This window comes from Pteropus vampyrus, unplaced genomic scaffold (genome assembly GCF_000151845.1).
Source record: "Pteropus vampyrus isolate Shadow unplaced genomic scaffold, Pvam_2.0 Scaffold143, whole genome shotgun sequence".
Taxonomy (NCBI): Eukaryota; Metazoa; Chordata; class Mammalia; order Chiroptera; family Pteropodidae; genus Pteropus; species Pteropus vampyrus.
This window is the reverse complement of record NW_011888924.1, coordinates 2,328,918-2,350,546: the sequence shown is the minus strand read 5'-3', so window position 1 is coordinate 2,350,546 and position 21,629 is coordinate 2,328,918. Positions and strand designations below refer to the sequence as shown.

At 38.9% G+C, this 21,629-nt stretch overlaps 1 protein-coding gene across 1 annotated transcript in view; it reads right to left on the bottom strand.

Annotated features, from left to right (window-relative positions):
- The window catches only part of BPTF (bromodomain PHD finger transcription factor), a 130,017-nt gene extending 111,218 nt beyond the window's left edge, over positions 1 to 18,799 (bottom strand). Inside the window, 2 exon segments of the mRNA XM_011368578.2 lie at positions 18,141 to 18,411; positions 18,414 to 18,799. Coding sequence (XP_011366880.1) covers positions 18,141 to 18,411; positions 18,414 to 18,746 — 604 coding nt within the window. The 5' untranslated portion in view covers positions 18,747 to 18,799.
- Between the last annotated feature and the right edge of the window lie 2,830 nt (positions 18,800 to 21,629).

Genomic DNA, 21,629 nt, shown 5'->3' with positions numbered 1-21,629 from the left:
CGAAGAAAATCTTTGTGACCTGGGGTTAGTTTGGTCATGACCCATGAAAGATAAATGGTTAGAAAAAATAATCAAAAGAATAACATTTGGTGATGTGAAGATTAGGTGAAATTCAAATTGCATATCTATGAAGTTTTACCAGAATATAGCCCTTCTTTTTTATTTATATGGTCTCTCTGCTGTTTTTCTGCTAAAATGGCACAGTTCTAACAGGTTGCAATCAAAAGTAAAAACTTCTGCTCTTAGAAAGACACTGTTAAGACAATGAAACGAAAGCTACAGACTGGAGAAAACATATTCACATCACACAGACAACAAAGCACTTATATCCAAAATGTATAAAGAACTCTTACTATTCAATAATAAGCAAGCAACCCAATTAAAACACCTTCAATAAACATTTCATTATCTTTTTATCAAAGATATATAAATAGGAAATGAAAAGATGCACATGAAAATATGCTCAGTGTCGTTAGAAATAAGCAAATTAAAACCACAATAAGATACCCCTTTAAACCTATTAGGATAGCTAAAATTTTAAAAATAATAATAAAATAAAGCAACTGACTATCAAGTGCTAACTAAGGAGGATGTAGAGCAACTGGAACTCTTACACATTTGCTGATGAGAATGCAAAATGGTGTTAGCCACTCTGAAAAACAGTTTGGCAAGTTCTTATCAACATATAATCCAGACACACCACACCTAGGTATTTATCCAAGAGAAATGAAAACTTGATCATACAAACACCATTATGCAAATGTTTATGGCAGCTTTATTTATAATTACCAAAAACAAGAAACTGAAATGCCCTTCAACTGTTGAATGGATAAATGAACTGCAGTAAACACATGGAATGGACTGCTACTCAGCAATAAAAAGAAATAGATTACTGATACACACACAACATAGATGGATCTCAAATACATTATGCACTGTGCAAGTATAAACTATTAAAAAACTAAAATATCTTTTTAAAAATCAAGCAATATGTGTAAAAAAATAACATGATCAAGAGGTTCATTTCAGGAATGAAAGGACGGGGCAAAATTATAAAATCTAATATAATTCTATTAATTAACATAGGAGAAAAACTGATCATCTCAAAAGGAGCTGGGAAGACATTTGACAAAATACAATAGCCACATGTGACGAAAAAAGAAACTATGTGTGACAATGTGGAGATCCCTTATCCGAGTTAATAAAAAGGTAGAACTGAGGTAAAAAAAACACAAACCACAAACAGAAATAGGTGAATATACTCAATACAATTTAAGGTCTCAAATCAAACGCCAGCATAAATATTAACAGTGAAATATTAACATTAGTTGCATTAAATTTGTAAAGCAAACTAAGATGCCTATCATTAAAACTAATACTTAATATTGTTTTGGAGGTGGCAGGTATGTGCAGATGATACAATTTTATTCCTAGAAAATCCAACTCAATCAACAAATAAGCTATCAGAAACGATTAGGAAAAAGAATAGGTGTTAAATACGAAATTAACTTTTAAAAACCAGAACTCTCCACTAGAAGCTCCATGAGAGCAGATATTTTTGTAGACAAGATATTTAAAGATATAGTAAGAGTTCACAGTATAAAAGATTTACAAAACCAATTATGCCTTACCCAATTATAAAAAAAATGTTTCTACACATGTGAGTACTCACTTATATGCACACATCTACACTCACACAAAGATGGTCACCAAAGGAGAGTAACCAAAATATCAATGCTTTCTTCTCAGTTTTCTAAATTTTCTGTATTTCCTTCTTGACAAAAAGGAAAAACAAAAATAAAATTTAAAGTTCTTATAAGACTTTCAGAATGGCAAGAGCTCAAAAGGGGGTTGGCAAACTGTGGCCAGCCACAGCCTGTTTTTCTAAATAAAGTTTTATTGGAACACAGCCATGCTCATTTGTTTATTATTGTCTACAGCTGCTTTCATGCTGCAGTGGCAGAGTTGAGTAGTTGCAAGAGAAACAACCTGGCCTCCAAAACCTAAAATATTTACTATTTTTCCCTTCAAGAGAAAGTCTGCCAATCTCCTGCCCACCTCATCCGGCCTACACTCTTAAGATGAGTAAACTGAGACCCACAGAGGAATGACTTCTCTAAGGTCAAACTCAAGCTAAGAAGCAATAAAGAATTCTATTCTCACTTAGCCAGAAAATTCTCAAAACAGACATCTGCCATTGCCGCCATTCTTCTCTTCTCCCCACCTCCAGTTTGAGAACTAAAACTCAGACTCTCATATAACAAGCAAGTACATTTACCAATAAAATGAGGAAAGGACTCTGGGCCTAATCTGTATCCCAGAACACCTACTAAAGGTCTGAGTAAACTTTGGTAGATTCTAGGAGAAGTTAAAGCCACATAAGCACAGATTAAGGAAGGTTTAAAAACAAATGATGGGAGTACAACCTGCTTCAGCCTAATATGTTTGCCAATTCATTTAACTGCCTATTAAATGTAACCCAACAATCCCACTCCTGGAATCTACCCTATAAAAAAAAAAAGCAGTAACCTAAGATAGACCTAGCGCATTTAGAACAGCACACTGCCTGTAAAAGCAAAAAGAGATGAAAATCTCAACAGGGCTACTTTTTCAAGGCAAATAAATACTGACAGCAAATGCAGTTCTGTATTAATAAAAGGGGGGAGGGGCACTTCATGCCTTGACCTTACATACTTGGATCCGGTCACCATTTGAATTTGTGACTCCTGCCATAAACAACCTCCAAACAACCTCCTTATTAGTTTTCTTCCAAAACATAGGGAAGAGTCTTAACTCAAGGTCTTTAGGCAATTAAAAATAATATATCTGGATGAAGACTACCTTCCAAGTTTACAAATGATCAGAAATCTGAGGCATTTTACCCGAACAATTCAGACCAAAAAGTTCAAATGTATCTTGAATTACAATAAAACCGTAATTATTTTATTATCTGCATAACACTTTGAAAGCAGAGTGGTATTAAGTTGGAGAATAGGGTCATGTACTAAGATTTCAAGAAGTACATGAAATAATTTTGATATCTACAAGAACAGAGAAGACTGTGCTGACAGAAGGGGCTAAATTTTTATTAGCAATTTTAAATGATGGGTTATTTACTCAGACAAGCCTATGTTAGCTTAGAAGGAAAAGGACAAGAAGAGAAATTCCACAGAGATTAATATGTGCATTTCTGAAATACTTTTTAAGTTCTATAAATAGAATATACTATAAACAGACAGACCTCAAAGGAGGCAATGTTAACATGCTGAAACCAAGCAGGAAGCCATGACAGTAAAATATAGAAATTGCATCTACTGAACACTGCCATTCAGTATGAGTCACTTGGCCGGGCGGTCTCCTAAGTGTGTGAATTTTGAACATACCCATGAATGGAGAGGAGTCTAAGCATTAACTTTCTTAGCAAATCTCCAGAGGTTCCATAGTTGCAATTTAACATCACTTAAGTAACAAAAGAATTCTATTCAAAAATCTGATGTATGTTCCTTAAAAACTATTAGCTAAATAATTTGGCCAGAGGCTCCTGAGAGAAAGGTTTAAACCCAGACACACTGGGACACATCAGTATGTCACGATGCAGTTCACATACCAACTTTCAAACTTTCACAGCACAGGAATTGAGTTATCATATTAAATTTCTCAACCAAAATCTCTGAATTTTAACCCTTCCTTCCTTTCTGTCTCACATCTATGACTCCTGACTTAATTTTATCAGGACTGTGGCAGACTGTCTAACACTGAATGTTGACTATCTCTTCCCTCTACCATCAAGAACAAAAACTGAGGCAGTCAGTCATCTCAAAGATGATCTCAAGTCTATTGCAGAAATTCATGCCATCATGTACATAAACCACCCTGGGCCGATAGTCTCAACCAGGAGGCCCACAAATTGCTGGCACTCCCCAGGCTGCACAGGATTTGGGGCTAATGAAAGGCTAGAAGAAAAGAAATGCTGGCGGAGGAGACCTACGCAACTGCACAGTCAGACCAAGAGAACTTTCTGTGATATGAAATGACCCAAATGTTCTACATCTGTGTGGTGCAATACAGGAGCCACCAGCCACATGTGGCTATTGGGCACTTGAAATGTAACTGGTGCCACTGAAGAACTAAAGTTTGAACCTTACTTATTTAAATATAAATAGCCACATGTGGCTATTGGCTGCCATAGGGGACAGTATAGAACTAAGGGTGAAGAGAATCTGGAGACTTTCTTTGACACTCAGTTCAACAATTACCTTTGCTGACTACTGCATACTAGAGATGGAGCCAGGCACAAGGAGAGAGAGATGAATGAGACTTTCCCTACCCCAAAGGAAGTTCTAATGAAGAAAACGGCCACATTATTAACAGTCCATTTTGGTACGATGTCTTAATAAATAAAGATACTATGATAAAGAAATCAAGTAATCCTCCCTAAATGTTTGTGCACTTAGTAAGAGCCTCAAAATACATGAAAGCTGATCGAACTCCAAAGAGAAACAGGTAAATCCATAACAATAGTTGAAGACTTCAATACTCTTCTCTTAGAAATCAACAGAACAAGTAGATGGAAAATCAGCAAGGATATAGACCTTAACACTGCAAACAACTTGACCTGACACTTGTGGAATGCTCTACTCAAGAGCAGAACACACCTTCTTTCCAAGTACACCTGGAACTTTCACCTATACAGACAATATTTTGGGGCATAAAATCTCTAAAAATTTTTTATAAAATTAAAAGTCATGCAACATATGTTCTCTGAACATAATGAAATAAAATTAGAAATCAGTAACAGAAAGATACCTAGAAAATGCCCAAATATTTGGAAACTAAACAACATATAAATGCACATGATCCTGAGGGGTAGGGGAGAGGTAAAGGAACTTACGATCACCCGGGGAAAAGGGAATGGTGACCAGGAAAGGCAAACTGCAGAAGGTGACGGATGGGTGACCAAAGAGTAAATCATCACAACGGTGTGTACAAGGAACTACAAATAATTCAGTATTACCTGACAATCAAATTCAAGGTGAAGAGAAATAAAGAAAATTTAGAAGTCAATTCATCCTTGATTCCTTCTCTCCTTTGTCACGCCCTGCCTAACCAATCTATCACTAAAATGTCATTCTAAATCCTAAATTATTTTCTGAATTATTCTCTTCATTCTCACTGATACCAACCTAGTACAAGACCTGTCACGTGGTCTACTTCCAGCCTAATTCCTTTTCATCAATTCTTATCCCACTCCAATTCATTCTCTATTCTATAGCCAGAGGGACTTTTTAAAATAACACAAATCTGATCACATCACTCCCTACTTAAAATCCTTCACAGTTTTCCCTCCAGTCCATTGCATCCGATGATCCTAGGGTCTAGAATCCTTCTTTGCCTTTCACCTGGCGACTTTAATTTTGAGCTTAATTGTCCTGACCCCCAGACCAGATCATATTTACTTCCGCCTGTCAAAACATTTATCTCACTGATACACTGGCTGCCTTCCCTGCTAAATCAGGGCAGGGGCCATATCCATTTATTTGTGGCTACATCCCAGAGAGTACCTGGAACGTAGGTACTCAACAGGCATTTTTCTGAATAAATAAACCAATCAATGAAGCAACAAAGGATGAAGCTGAAGGAAACAAAAGCTAAGTCATAGATTATACACATACACTAAAGCATATAATCATTTTTCCTCTGCAGATTTTTAAGAAAGGTCATAACACAGTCAGAACTGTCTTAGAGCAAAGCAGTGTGTACGTGGAGAATGAATGTGAGATGACTGAACAAAAGGGGACAAGACAAGCAGGCTGGTTCCTTCAAGAGGCAAGTGAGGGATGAAAAGGGCCTGATCCAGGGAACTATCAGCACAGACGAGCTGATATTTCAGAGATATAAGATGTAAACTGAAAAGGACGTGGTGACAATCCTGCACTTGGAGAGTGAGACATAGTTTGTTACTTCCCCTCTTCTGACTCGGGCAGTTCAGTGGATAAGGAAATGGGAGGTTGGGAGTGGTCACTACAGCACAAATTCTATTTGCAACATGCTGAATATGATGTGCCTAATAGGACATTTAAGTGGAGAGGTACAAGAAGTATATTTATCCACTGATGAGATAAAACACAGGAAAGAAATCTGGGTATCAGGCCATGGAAGTATTAAATTTTACTAGTAGCCAAAGAAATGCAAATTCAAACAAGGGAACTTTTAACCCACTGAATGCAGATGGTTTATAACAAACTAGTGCTGGCGAAATGGACACTTTTATTAAACTGCAGGTAGAAATATATATATCATATTTATAATATAATGATACGTCAAATGTATTATAATATATGTATTATGTTACCCAATGTATGTTATATAATATTTATAACATATTAGGAATATGTAATAAAAGCCTTTAAAAAATCAGGAATGTGAACCAAGATTTATCTAAAAGGATGGTCACTAAAAGTAATAGCAAACAAACAGAATACAACTTAACTATTTGGTAAAGGCTTAGGATGGAATCTTACATAGCTATTTAAAGTCATATTATATAATTCCCTCTTATTCCAATAAATCCTACCCACCAAGACCAGATTATTTTTCAAAAAACTCAACTTTATCATGACATATTCCAGTTTAAAAACACTCAGTGACTACCCACTGCCTATGAGTACAAATTCCTGAGACTGGTATTTATTCAAATTGCACTAAAATAAAATCTCTACTTCTCTACAGTCTTATCTCCTTGACACTCAAATCACAAGTATGTCATCCCTAAACATGCATCTTTCTGTCATCTGTTATATTTTACATCCTCCTTTCTCTTCCTGTTCGACTTCCAAAGAAATCCTACCCAATTCTTAAGGCACATCTAAAATTCAACACTGTTCTTTACACAGCTTCTGATCTCCCAAAAGAATGTGACTTCTCTCCCTAATTTAATTCTGTCTTCCTTATAGCACTTACTATTGCCTGCCCTACGTTATAGTTATTTATGCACTATGTTATTATTCCCACTTCTAAAAAATAAAGACCCTTAGAGCAGGGACCATTTATCCATTTCTGCATCTTTTAACAGTACCCTGTACATTTTATAAGTATTAGATAAATTATTTTTTAAATGTTTTGGTCACATTGTAAAGAAGTACTTAATGAGACTTTTGTTTATATGGCAAATATGTAACATGAGTTAATAAATAGCCTTTTGCTCTCAACACTTGGAAAACTGATAGCAAAGAAATACAAAAGGTAAAACCACAAGAACAAAAAGAACCACAATGAGGTATTACTTAACACCTGTTAGAATGGCTATTATCAAAAAGTTAAAAAATAACAAGTATTGGCAAGAATGTGAATAAAAAGGAACACTTGTGGCCTGTTGGTGGAAATGTAAATTGGTGCAGCCAACTATGGAAAACAGTATGGAGGTGCCTCAAAAAATTAAAAATAGAACTACCATATGATCCAGCAATTTCACTTCTGGGTATGCATCCATAACCAGAAAAAAAATCACTATCTCGAAGAGAGATCTCCACTCTCATGCTCATTGCAGCATTATTTACAATAACCAAGACATGGAAACAGCCTAAACGTCCATCAATGGATGAATGGATAAAGATGTGATAGGTGCAAACACACACACACATACACGAATATTATTCAACCATAAAAAAGGAAATCTTGCCATTTGTGACAACATGGATGGACCTTGAGGGCATTACGCTAAGTTAAATAAGACAGAGAAAGGCAAATACCGTATGATCTCACTTACATGTGAAATCTAAAACGAAAGAAAACCAAGCTCATAAATAAGAAAGTAAATCTTAAAAGTTCTTATCACGTGAAAAAAAAAGTTTTTGTAACTATGTATGGTGACAGATGTTAACTAGGCTTATGTATGCAAATACTGAATCATGTTGTACACCTGAAATTAATGTTATATTATCAATTCCATCTCAATTTTTAAAAAATAATAAAAGGAGGCTCAGCATTCCTAACATGAAATTTTAGTGAAGTGTGCATACTGTAAAGTATGAGTCTTAGTCACCTTCCTTCATCCAGCTTCCTAGGACACTGGGCATACATACCCCATCGTGTTCCCCTGCTCCCAGTCCCAGACAAGAAAGTTAAGAAATCTTCCCTTAAGAAACCAAACTCACAGGAGAAAAATAAAGAGTGAAAGAGAAAACAACCAAAAATACACAAAAAAAACCAATACTGATATTTAGGGGTTCCACCAAAATAAAAAAAAAGGTTGTCTCACTGCCTAATTACCTTCCACGAAACCCACCAGTTGACAAACCACAGCCATCCATAAGGTTCTATCCATCCAATGCCTCACTACTAAATACGAACAGCTAAAGATCACGAGGCATTTGAAAAAAGCCTCCAATATGAAAAAGAGAAAACTAAAACAGAATGGAATCTGAGGAAACAATAGAAAATGAAGAAAACTTAAAAAAAAAACAAACCAAAAAAACCATAATAAATCCTCAAAGATGAGATGTTGTATCCAAGAAGAGGATGCTCTGAAAACGGAACAGAGAAAAGAGCTTTGGGAAATTATATATCATAAATAATTATTAGTTAGCTGAACTTTCCAAATTCAATACGAAGAAAACCACCCAATTAAAAACTGGGAAAATATTTCAACAGCCACTTCACCAAAGATTTGCCTCACAGACAGTTCAGCATCATTGATCATTAGGAAAATGCAATTACAACCATAATGAAACTATACACCTAATAGAATGGCTTGAACCCTCACCCATTGCTACTGGGAATGCAAAATGGTAAAACCACTTTGGAAAACAGTTTGGCAGTTTCTCAGAAAGTTAAAATACACTTAGCAAACAACTCAGCGATTCCGCTCGTAGGATTTACCCAAGAGAAAATAAAGCTTATGTTCACACAAAAACCTGTAAGTGAATGTTTACAGCAGCTTTATTTGTCATCTCTAAAACCTGGAAACAACTCAAATGTTCTGGTGAATGGATAAACCAACTGTGGTACATCCATATAATCGACTACCTACTCGGTAATAAAAAAGAATGAACTGATACAAGCAATTCTTGCATAAATCTCAAATGCATTATGCTAAATAAAAGAAGCCAGACTCAAAAGGCTACATATGGTATAATTCCATTTATACGATATTCATGGAAAAGCAAAAGTATAGGGACAGAAAGTAGATCAGTGGTGCCCTAGGGTTAAGGAGAGAGAGAGGGAAAGGGGCTGACTAAAGGAGCATAAAGAAATTTGGAGGAGCTGATGGAACTATTATTTCATAGTGGTGGTGGTTACATGGCTATACATATTTCCAAAACTGAGTCAAAACCTAAAAAGGGTGAATTTTACTGTATGTGTAAGTTGTATCAACATTTTTTTAAGTTATCATTAATAAGAAATATAAGATATTGTATCAATGACCAGGATCCTACAAAAAAAGGGAAAAAAAACAAGTTTTGGAAATTAAATATCTAATTAGCTGAAATAAAAACTGATTTAATAGAAGGCGTGGGAAAGAAAGAAATCTCCCAGAAAGCAAACCAAAAAGACAAACCCATTAAAAGAATTTAAAAAATCAGAAACTTAGTAAGTCTAGACCATCCAATATCTAATTAAGAGTTTGAGAAGAGAAACGAGCAAATCTTAAGAAAAATTAGCAAATAATTGAAAGACAATTTCCCAGAACTAAAGAACATGAGCTTAAAAGGGCCCACTAAGTATCTAACGCAATGAATGAAAAAGAGCCACATCAAGGGATATGATATCACTGTAAAAGTTCAAAATACTGGAGACCAGGATTGGAGCCTAAAAGCTTTAGAAAGGAAAAAAACAGGTTAGACATGATGAAAATAATTAAAATAGTCCTAGACTTCTCAACAGCGACACTAAATGCTGGAACACGATAAAGCAAGTCTTTCAAGTGAAACTGATTTTTTATTTAGGATCCTATACCCAGCCATACTATCAAGAATTAGAGCTGACAAGGACATTTTCAGACATGTAATGGAAAAAAAGGGAAGGTATTTCTCATGCACCCATCCTGAGGAAGCAACTAGAGGTTGTACTGAAAAAGGGAAGTAAACCAAGAAAGATGTAGGACCCAAGAAACAAAATCAACATAGGAAGCAGCAAAAAAGCAGTTCCAGTGTAAGGTTCACCAGACATACAGAGCAACCAGTTCAGGTGAGAGCAGAAATGCCGAGGGCTGCAGGAGGAAGTCAACTTGGAAAAAATGGAATTGTTACACTTGAGAGTTGAGAAAATAGTGATATTTTACAGTAAGTGATAACGTACTGGCCTAAGTACATAGAACGCTAAGCAAGTGAAAAAATAAGGCAATAATTCCAGGAAAATAGTTATTAAAAAAAGTAACTCTCATAGCACACAATTTGATTCGATTGTGAATATTTAGTAGTCATAATAGTGTAATCAATCCCTGATGATTTATCAATAAAATCATGCTATAACTGTAATGAGAGCATAAAAATAAGGATAATGATAATAAGGCTAAATCCTCGATCTACTATAACAAAGTCAAAAAAGAAATGTCTAAAATTGACAAAACAAACATAAGCATATTATTTTTAAATGGTGTGGTGATTACCAGAAAAGAAAAACAGCTACAAAAATTGAGAGCACTGCCTCTGGTCTCAGGTGGGAAGAGGTATAGCAGGGAACCACTTAGTTCGCTATGAGCCTTTAATACTATTTTATCAATGTTCACGTTCCACTTTGATAAAGAAGACACAATGATGCAGGAAAAATTTGCTGTATAGCAAGTAAAATCAATCAGTATGATCTTAGTTATCTTTCTTTAATATGTAGATAAAAACAAGGTATACAAAATGGTATTTAGAAAATATATTAAAACATTTAGTCTACCCTGAACAAGCCTGATTCCGTCTGATCTTGGAAGCTAAGAAGCAGTTAAGAAATGTACCAATGTTGTTTGATCTCAGAAGCAGGCTACTGATATCAACTTGAGGCCTTCAGACCTGGTTAGTACTTGGATGGGAGACCACCTAGGAAGACCAGGTGCTACAGGCGTAAAAAATTTTTAAAACATAATAATAAGAGATTGTAAGCTAACAAGGTCCTTGCAATCTGTGAGGTCAACCAAGGGTTGCCTCGCCTAAAAAATAAATTTAAAAATATATATTAAAACATTTACAGTAGTTATCTTTAGTTGGAAGGATTACAGATGATTTTCATTTTCATCTGTGTATTTTCCCAAGAGTAAATCTGTACTATTTTTATGATTTTTTCATGGCAATTTTTAAAAACAACTTAAGAGCAGATGAGATTCTCAGGGGAAGGAGGAAGACAGTGAGAGGGCCAAGGGCTGGTTTGAAAACCTGGAAACCTGGTGTTAAAGGAACAGGCAAAGAAAGATGGCATGAGGGAGAACTATCGAAGAACTAGAAGATCAAGAGTGCTTCCTCGACTTTAACCATTGTAAATAATTTCAGAAAGTGTATTATTTATTAGAGCTGGAATGAGTCAGATGTTAGTAGATGAACTAGTCTTTAATGGATAAATTAAATACTTAATATTTCTCAAATAAAACTGATTTAATATACATTTTTACTTAAAATGGTTCTCAAAATATTTTTACACCTGCGAGTCACTTGACAGCTTTCGACAGAATAAAATGTTACTTCATCACACTGGAAGTGTGATGTATCTTCACAAAATCTCTATCTTCAGTTCAGAAACAAATCAACACATGATTGTAACTAATATTTATCAAATCTTTCCCATGTGCCAGGCACTGTTCTAGGCATTTCATATGCATTAATTGATTTAACGCTCACAACACCTTGAATTAAGTACTATGGTATCTCCATTTTACGAATGAGGAAAAGTGAGGCACAAAGAGTTGAGCAAACTGCCCATCATCACAGAGCCCAGATTCAAACCCATGAAGTCTGGTATCATATTCTTCACTCTTTAAATCTCTATGCTACCTGCTACCTCTCTAAATCCTTGACATTCACAGAAGATTTATCCAGACTCCTCAGATTCTCATACATTAAGATAGCCTACACTATTGTGGCTTACATATGTGGATGCCTCCAATACCTGCCACAAGTCCTCACACTGACAGTGTCCACACTGAAGCTGGTATGACTCCACTGACACTGGTCTTTCCCTGACAAATCCTTCTCCAAGCTGACCTAAGGCAATCCAAAGATCATAGATATTTTGGAAGACTTATAACCCAGCTCTTTCATCCCAAGAACTTTTTTTAAAAAACTATCATAGCAAACAAAATAAGTCTGGTTAAGATGATTCTAAAATTGTATTTGTAATGATCCAGTGATTCCATTCCTAGGATATACCCAACAGAACACAAACATATTATACAGGCGGAGGTAGATGGGGTAAAAGGAGTCAAATATGTGGTGACAGAAAGAAATCTAACTATTGGCAGTGAACACACAATGCAATATATATATGTATATGTGTGTGTGTGTGTATACATGCGCCTATATATATGCACCTTACTGTTAAACTGTTCATCTGAAACTGGAATTCGTTAACCAATATCACCATAATAAAAATAAATTTAAAAAAATAAAAAATAAAGAAAAGAAACATATTGTACAAAAACCTACACACAAATGTTCACAGCAGTATTTATAATACCCAAAAAGTGGACACAATACAAATGTCCATGAACTGGTGAAATGGATACGCAAAATGTGGCATATCCGTATAATGAAACAGTATTCAAATATAGTACTGGTACGTGCTATTATACGCATGAACCCTGAAAACATTATGCTAAGTGAAAGAAGCCACATATTATATGATTTTGTTTATATAAAATGTTCTGAAGAGACAAATCCACAGAGAATGAAAGTAGTGGTTGCCAGGGGATGGAAGGGGAGGGAGGGAACAGGGAGTGACTGCTTTGGTAAGGGTTTCTTTTGGGGACTGATAAAAATGTTCTGGAATTAGGCAGTGGTCATAGTTGCGCAACTCTGTGAATATACTAAAAACTACTTAATTATACACTTTAAAAAATGTGAATTTTATGATATGTCTATCATATCTCAACAAAGCTGTGATTTTTAAAATAAAATTTTTATTAAATATTGCTTAAAAATTATTCGACAATTTAGAAGTCCAATAAATCTTAATTACTGTTACTATTTTAAAAAATCATTCAACAATCAAAAAATATTTGAGTAATATAACTTAATATCTACAAAACATATAAAATTTGATATAGACCAGTAGACAATACAAAACATAATAATTATATTCACTTCTTTTTTTAATTCACTTCTTTCTATATGATCTTACTTCCAATCTTTTAAAATATATTTTCCAAGTATAAGTTGGTTTTTTTAAAGAAATATTCTGCCTTCAGAGGCTTATCATTTTAAAGAACCAAAAGCATTTAAAAAATCAGAATAATAAGGGTCAATGCTAAATTAGTGTTCAATTATGAAGCTGAGGCGATCACTGCTGTAAGCAGGCATGCAAAGCAAAGAGAGACCAAGGTGAGCAACAGTACTCTGGGAAGATGTCTCCTGGGAAGTGAGGTTGGAGCCTGGCTAAGGAGCAGAGAGAGGAATCTATTCAATGCAAAGACAGCATCTGCTAGGATGTGTTCCTATCTGTGTCAGTCTGTGTCATCCAGATTATGGGTCCCCCACCAACACCTTACCCCCTGCATCCCCGCTCCAAGGATCTATAGTCACAGGGAAGACACAGGGTCTCGAGGAGTGAGGAAAAGAGGATCTACCAGAAGAGACGAGAGCTCCTGGTTTTAACATCCCCAGTCCTGCTGCACACAGTTTCAATACACGGTTCCATTTCCAAATCTACACCAGAAGAGATGAGCATGAACTGTACACAAGACTGTTTATTATTGCATACCTCAGACGTACCTCTTTACTACTTACAGATCATGTTGCCCAACTTTTTAATAACTCCTTGGGGCCCTCATTTTCTTTTAATTCTCATGTTTAATTTCTTCGGGTACTGATATCTGAAACCAGATCTCCTTAATTTCCCTTATAATCGTGAATTCCTATTGCTACTGAAAGCACTATCATTCTTACAGAGGAATATTTGATGCATTCTCTGTCTATATTCCTGATGCTGTCCAAGCCTGCAGAATTCTGGAGTACCTCCTAAATTGACCTATCCAGGGCTACAAAACCCATCCAGTTCCCCACCAGCTATCTCGTCCTCTTCCTATCCATCCTGCAGGAAGAAATTATGCTACACTTCCTAATGTCCCACTGAAGTCATATCCTAACTTGTTTCCAGATCTCCTGATTGATCTCCCAAACACACAAATGAAATAGATTTGAAACAGACTAGAAACCATCTCCTCCAGCAATTCTCTCAATCTGGGGGGAAAGAGCTGGCTGCACTGTGGTTTAAGCAGCTGAATGGTGCTGATGAGAAAACAACATACCCTTTGGGTGTTCCAGGAGTGAAAAATGACTGAGGACCGCTATCTAGCCCAACCCCTTCCCTAGATGAGGGAAGAAAAGTACAAATGCTACATACAGCCTGGTTATCTAGGTAATGCCCAACAATGGAGCTTTACAATTTTATCCTATTCAAATACTCAGGCTCTTACTAAACTTGGTTACTTAAGACGGCCCACACTTTAAAATCAGTGCCTTAATTCATGCTGCTCCCTCCCAATGCCTGTCCATCCTCACTGTCCACATGCCCATCCAGGAAGCATCTGCCCACACCAACTCCCCCAAAAGAGTATGATGTCACATCGCACTCCTTTAAATATCCACTGCCCTTTGGACCTCATTTGTAGCAATCAGGAATTACAAATATACTAAAAAGATATTTGGTTCACACAGATGAGAATAAATGTGCCAAACCAGTAACAAATCCTGCTTCAGATAAATCTACAATTCATTCATGGTGTCTACACTGATCTCCACAATCATAACCTTCAGAGAACATAAATCACTAACCCTCCCAGGACAACACCAGGCCTTTTGCTTTCCGAAGACACCAGAGGTTCTAAATTTCAAAATTCCATCTAAGTATTCTCAGAAGTCCCACACGAATTAAATGCAAAAACTATTCTAGTTCAATTATGCTTTAATTTTTTAAATTAGCAAATGCTTGATTTCGAGGTGCTGTCTGAACTTTATCAAATGCCTATTCAAAATACAAATTTATACAATCCTTCTCAAAGCACTGACAAAGTATGTCATAAAACCTGAAATAACTTTAGGCTGAAATAACTTTAAATTTTAACAATAAAAATAAATAAAAGCTTTATTAAGTCAAATACGTCTTGCTTAAACAAAACTAGATGATTTCAATTTTGTTCTAAGTTGTCATCCCTACAGTAACATGTGAGTAGCTTACACACCCATTTAAATTTTTTCTCCAGAAAAGAAAAACATTTAATCTCTAGTGACTAAACCTTTTTAAATCTGATTTTAGAAAATTGAGCTAGTAACATCAACCAATGCATCGTCAATTTATATTACCTACAAAGTACTCAACACATGAAAAGATGAATGAGTTATTTCTTGTACTAGGAATTTAATACATTAGTATGTAAGCCAACATTCTAGTCTACAAAAATTAATCTAAATTACCAATAAAATATATTCCTCTTTTAGCCTTGACAGTATAGCAGGATTCAAATCCATCAAACATATTTCTTTATGTGCTCTTGGGATAGCTTAAGCCAGCCCGAGAATGTTTTTTCTTCCAAAGTATATACACACATACACATTACCTGCTAGCCTTCTTCCAGGTCTGTACTGCCTAGAAGTACAGACAAAAAAACTAATGAAACTAGTACTTAGCCTCAACAACTCACTGTGATGCACTGTTACTCATTCTAGACAAGTGGACATGTTCTATAAGTTTAGAACACAAAATGTATCATGTGTTTTACCATAACCTTAAGAAATAATGTTTCAAAAAAGTAAAACATCCAACAAGCTAACAAAACATCCAATAAAAAAATGAAAATGCCTGGCAAACAATAGCAGTTTGCTATTTTGAACTGCAAGAAACACACTAACTCTGCCACTAAAAACATTCACTGGTCAAATTGTCTATCAAAACCTAATTAAATCAATTTTTAGTTTCCCAGATCCAAAATATTTAGGAGTTATGGCACCCACTGTTATCCAACCAATCTTTGATGAGCACCTGCTACATGCAAGACACTGTCTAGGAAACTCAGGAGATATAAGATTAATATAAGGACATATAATCTTTTATTTCACATAAAGATAGGACAAGTATACACAAGGTAGACTGTGTCATTTAGAAAAAACAAATGTCAGCTACATACATAAATATACAAGTATTGTTTTAAAAAAGAAAACCCAACCACTAATTGTAATTTAATTCAGCGTATACACAGCTATCCTAAATATTATCTGCTAGGCCTTCGCAGAGAAGTTAACATTAGCTGAACCACCTTAGATCTTGTCTAACCTGAAAAAACTTCCTGGAATAGTGTAATTCAGTCTTCACGGGTCTTTCAATTCCAGACTAGTGGTAGAGAGAACTACATGTGATTTCTTAAAGTAAAAACTATTACTATAAAAGATGTACTAAAATTAAGTTGGCAAGAAATGAAAAGTGGCAGCGTCCTTTCCACATACAAGACATAAATACTTGACACTTCATTCTCCTGCTAGCCCAACCACCCCACAAAGACAAGCAGATATTCTTACTCTCTAGCAAAAGAAATTACCCTTTCATTTGCTGTTACAACACTCTATATGGGAATACACATGGCTTAATACTCATCCTCCTCAAGTATTTAGGCATTTATAAAAAAACAGAAACATTTAAATTTAACCACTTCTACTATCCTCGTCTCTTTAAAAAAGAAAAAAAAGTGACACACCTAAAGATCCTATTTCCTCATAAACTTTATTTTGTAAATGCTCTTAAAACGAAATTCTAATTTAGTTAATCCAGATTAACAAAATCATAAAAGGAAAAAACCTTGTAGGTTATGGCGACAAGTTATGTTTTATCACAATTCAGTAAGATGCAACTACATATTTAATACAAAGCAGCAATTGTGTGTGGTTTAAAAAAAAAAATGCATCTCAAACATCATCCTAGAGAAACTTTCTGTGAAAAAACCGAAGTCACCATGGAGAAATCATTACAGATCCAGGGACGACTTTTATACTTCGAAATTGGAATTTTTTTAAAAAGTCATTTTCTAATAAATCCCCCTACACTTTTGCAGTGTGACTTAGAAGTTGGTCCAAAAGTTTGTCTTCAGCAATTGTGTCTGCATGATCAGCTGTACGTCTCCTGCAACAGGTGACTCGAAACTGCATTTCTCAGGCAAACCAAAGGGATCAAATTAAGATACACGTTCCTGCAGTTTCTTAGTTTTATTTTGGATTTTACTAAAATAATTTGGAATCGAAATAACGTTTCTTCAGGTTTTGCTTGGTTTTCTGCTTTGCTTTTTAATCAGCCATTTACCAGCAACTGTTGCACGAGCCCATTAGCACTCAATAAAAACAAACACACAGGACCAGATAAGGATTCCCTACTAACCTAAACTGATCCATTTCCTCGACACAATTTTAAAACCACACGACTGGCGTTGCGAAGAGAAGTACGTTGTGTGTGTGTGTGTGTGTGTGTGTGTGTGTGTGTGTGCACGCGCGTGTGCGTGCGCGCCACAACCTGCCTCAACCCTCAAATCCCTTTTAAAGAACAGACATATAATAAAAACCTAAAAGAAGCCACGTTAGAAATGCAAAGAGGTTCGCAAAACAACAGGCTTCTTTCATTCCAACAAGGGGGAAAAAAAAAAAAAAGACCAAACCAAAAACAAGGGGAGACAAATGAATGCAATGGATACGCGTGTGCCAAAGTTTCCATCCCGCCCGACAGAGACACCGCACTGGCACAGATTTTGAAGAGGAAAACGAGGGGGTTGGGGGGGGGAGAAAGACAGCGAGCGAGTCTGTGGCCTGCAAATGCAACAATGCAATCTCCATTTTGAACAATGCGCCTCTATCCTCCGGCAAATCTAGCTTTTTGCCACTTGATGTGCCGTCGCGTGTCCCCTCCGTCTGGGGGGAGGGGAGGGGGGCCGCCGGGAGGGAGCGGGAGGGGGGGAGCGCGGCCGGCGGTACCTGGCGTGCTGCTGTAGGTGCTGTGGCTCCTGAAGCTGCTCTCGGTGCAGTAGCTGGCGTCGTCGTCGTCGTCGTCCATGTCCTCCGGGTACTCGGAGTCGTCGTCCTCCATCTCGTCCTCCTCCTCGTCCTCGGAGTCCTGGGTCTCGTCGGCGTCGCCGTCCTCCTCCTCCTCCTCGGAGACCATGTCCTCCTCCTCCTCGTCCTCCTCGCTCTCGTGGTCATCGTACACCACCTTGCTGACGGAGATGGCCCCTGCAGGCCGCGGTGGTCCCGGGCCAGGTGGCCGCCGCCGCCCCCGCCCCCCGTCCTGCCGCCCCCGCCTCCTCGCCCCCCCCGGCCCAGGGCGCTGGTGCTGGCGGCGGCCGACGGCGGCGGCTTCCTCCGACTGCCGCCCCCCCTGGGCGAGCTCAGCCGCGTCTTGGGCGCCACCTCAGCCTGGGCGGCGGCCCACCTGCCCCGGCTGCTGCCGCGGTGCCGCGAGCGGAGCCCCCCGATCGGTCCGGACGTGGGCGGCGGCGGCGGCGGTGGTGGCGGGGCCGGGGCGCAGCGCTCCGCAGCGGGAGCCGCGGGCTGCTTGGGCGGCCTGCCCCGCCGGCCCCTCATGTCGGAGCCGAGGCGGGGGGAGAAGGGAAGGCGGCGGGGGGAGGGGCGGGCGGAGGGGCGGCGGCGGGGGGCGCCGGGGCCGGGTGGGGAGGCCCGCGGGGCCGGGCGGGAGGGGCCCGGCCGGCGGAAGCGGGTGGAGGGAGAAGGCTCAAGCCGAATTGCTGGGGCCCCGCTCCGGATTGCCTTCAGCCGCCATCTTGTTTCTTCCCTCTCGCTCGGTGACTGGGGGAACCGACAGCGGCCGCAGGCCCGGAGCGCGGTCACGTGAGCTGCGCCGCCGACGAGCCTGGGACGGAGCGAGGCCGCGCGGCGGCCGCTAGGGGGAGCGCGGGAGCGCCGGGTCGGGGGCGGGGAGCCCGGGTCCCCTCCGCGCCGCGCGGCTGGACCACAGAACGCCGGCGGCGCGGACCAGAGGGGCGCTCCCGCTCGCGAGCTGTCCCGCGCCAAAGGCCTCGGGAAACGACGGCCTCCGCGGAGTCCCCTCTGGAGCCCGAATTCAGCAGGGCCTCCCTCCCGCGTCTCCCCTTACCTGGAGGAGGGCAAGGAAGCCCCCAATTGTATCCCCCTCCCGGGCCCTTGGGGGAAGTGATGCTGAAAGAGCCAGAGGGTACCGCAGGGGGTGTGTTGGGGAGGAGACTCGAGCGACCCAGGGGGAATAGGGCAGCTCCAGTGGCGGAAGGACATTGACTGGGGGGCGGAGAGACGAGCCCCCAGAACTATGAAACTCCGAAGGCTTGGTTCTAGAGAGTCCTGAAATTGATCCCAATGACAACTGCTTGAGGGCTGTGCCAGGATCCACGCCCTGGACTGCCAAAGTCACTCTGAGACTTTGGACTAGAATCCCCACCCGAAAAACCTCGAATGAACTCCGGAACGCAACTCCATTCCAGTTCCCTTCCACCTTTCCCAGTATCCCAGCTAGAAACTTGACCACCTTAGCAAAAACTTTCCAATATCTCGTTTGCAGTAGAAAGGGTACTTCCCACCTAAAACCTACTTCAGGATGTATGTCTGTGTTATGGAAATAATTTTCTTTACCTGCCAAGTCATCAGGTCTCGGCTTAGGCAGGGAACAAATCAAGATGGTATTTTATGCATCCCCAAACCAAACTAGGGGGACTCAACTCAACTCGGAGGGTGGTCAAGGACAATTCTAGAGATTAGAGAAAGGTTTTGTAAACATGTTAATATTTATTGAAATATGTGACCACCAAAGAGTGATTTAAAGAAATATAGTTAACATGATTCTGCCCACTAAGGGGCTTATTACAATCTAGTTAGAAGGGTAGAACGCACGTGTGAAATGAAAATGAAAACACAAGCATTAATTGCCAAATTAATGTATTCAATATAACTTGGTTGAGCACCAAGGTGACAAACATATGCTGCCTTCAACGACCAGGTAAGTAATGAAAGTAAATAGAGTGGGCAAGGTGAGGACTTTGTCAAATGGAAGCACCTGTGTTTTGTTTAAAGTGGGGAGTTGTGGGAATGTGGGCCTAAAATGGCCAGATCTTCAAATTTTTCAAGAGAAGATTGATATATGCATTACATATGAAATCTCATGGGTTTTAAATGTTGGCCACTAAGTCAATTTTTTAAAAGTATTGCAGATTGATCAAAGTAAATGCAGTTCAGACATAGCCCAGAATCTACGAGTTTGCAACCTGTATCCTGCACTATGTGGACAATACTAGACTTTCTAGTATATGGACAATACTAGAAAGAAACAGTGACAGCCTTCAGAGTTCACCGGCTAATAGTGGAGGAAGCCCGTTTACCAAAATAATTACAATAGGCAGCACAGCGAGGTATTTTTGGAGTTTTTAATTGCAAGCAACAGAAACTGACTCTGGCTCATCTAAACAGAAAAGAAGCACATGAGAAGGATATGAACATCTCCAGAATTGCTGGTTCCAGTACAAATAGAATCCAAGCTCTCAAGCTGTTGTCTTCCAGTTGGCTCAGGAGCTGTGTGTTCCATAGACCATTCTACTGTAAAGCCAGATACTCTGGTTATTGGGGTCCACAATATGGCTAGCAAATCTGACAGGATAGCCAATTTCTTTACTTCTTCAACTAAAGTTAGTCCCTTGGTCAGATGGACTGAATGTTTGTGTCCCCTACCAAATTCATATGTTGAAACCCTACTCCACAATGTGATGGTAGGAGGTGGGGCCTTAGGGAAATAATTAGGATTCGATGAGGTCATGAAGGTGGAGCCTTCATGAATGGGATTAGTGCCCTTATAAGAAGATGAGAGAGCTTGTGTTCCCTCGCTGCTCTCTGCCATGTGCGGATATAGTGAGAAGTCTACAAGAAGGCAGTCTACAACCCAGAAGAGGGCTCTCACCAGACCCAACCATGCTGGTAACCTGATCTCAGATTTCCAGCCTCCAGAACAGTGACGGATTTCTGTTGTTTAAAAGACACCCAGTCTATTGTAATTTTTAATAATAAATTTCTATTGTTTATAAGCCACCGAGGCTATGGTCATTTGTTAATAGCAACTTAAACTAAGAGATGCGATTATGTATAAGATACCGTGAGGGCAAATAAGGTATTCGGTAAACCCACATAGGATGATGATAAAAGCATGGCTGATGGGAAAAGCAAATCCATATTCTGTATAAACCTCTTCCCGATGAGGTTGACTCATTGTACTCACCATGATAGGAAGAATCCATTATAATGATTAATTCTAAAATGGGCACTCGGCAGTGGCAATAGTCAGGTCAGCCTTGCCAAGGAGAAGCCCGTGATCAGTCCATAACCCAGTGAGTAGGCACTGGCCTGAGTAGGTAAGGAGCTTGACCTACACCCACAGGGTGGGTCTTCTTGCCCACTCTTCAAGCTTCTTTAGCAGCGGGAACATTTTGTAAA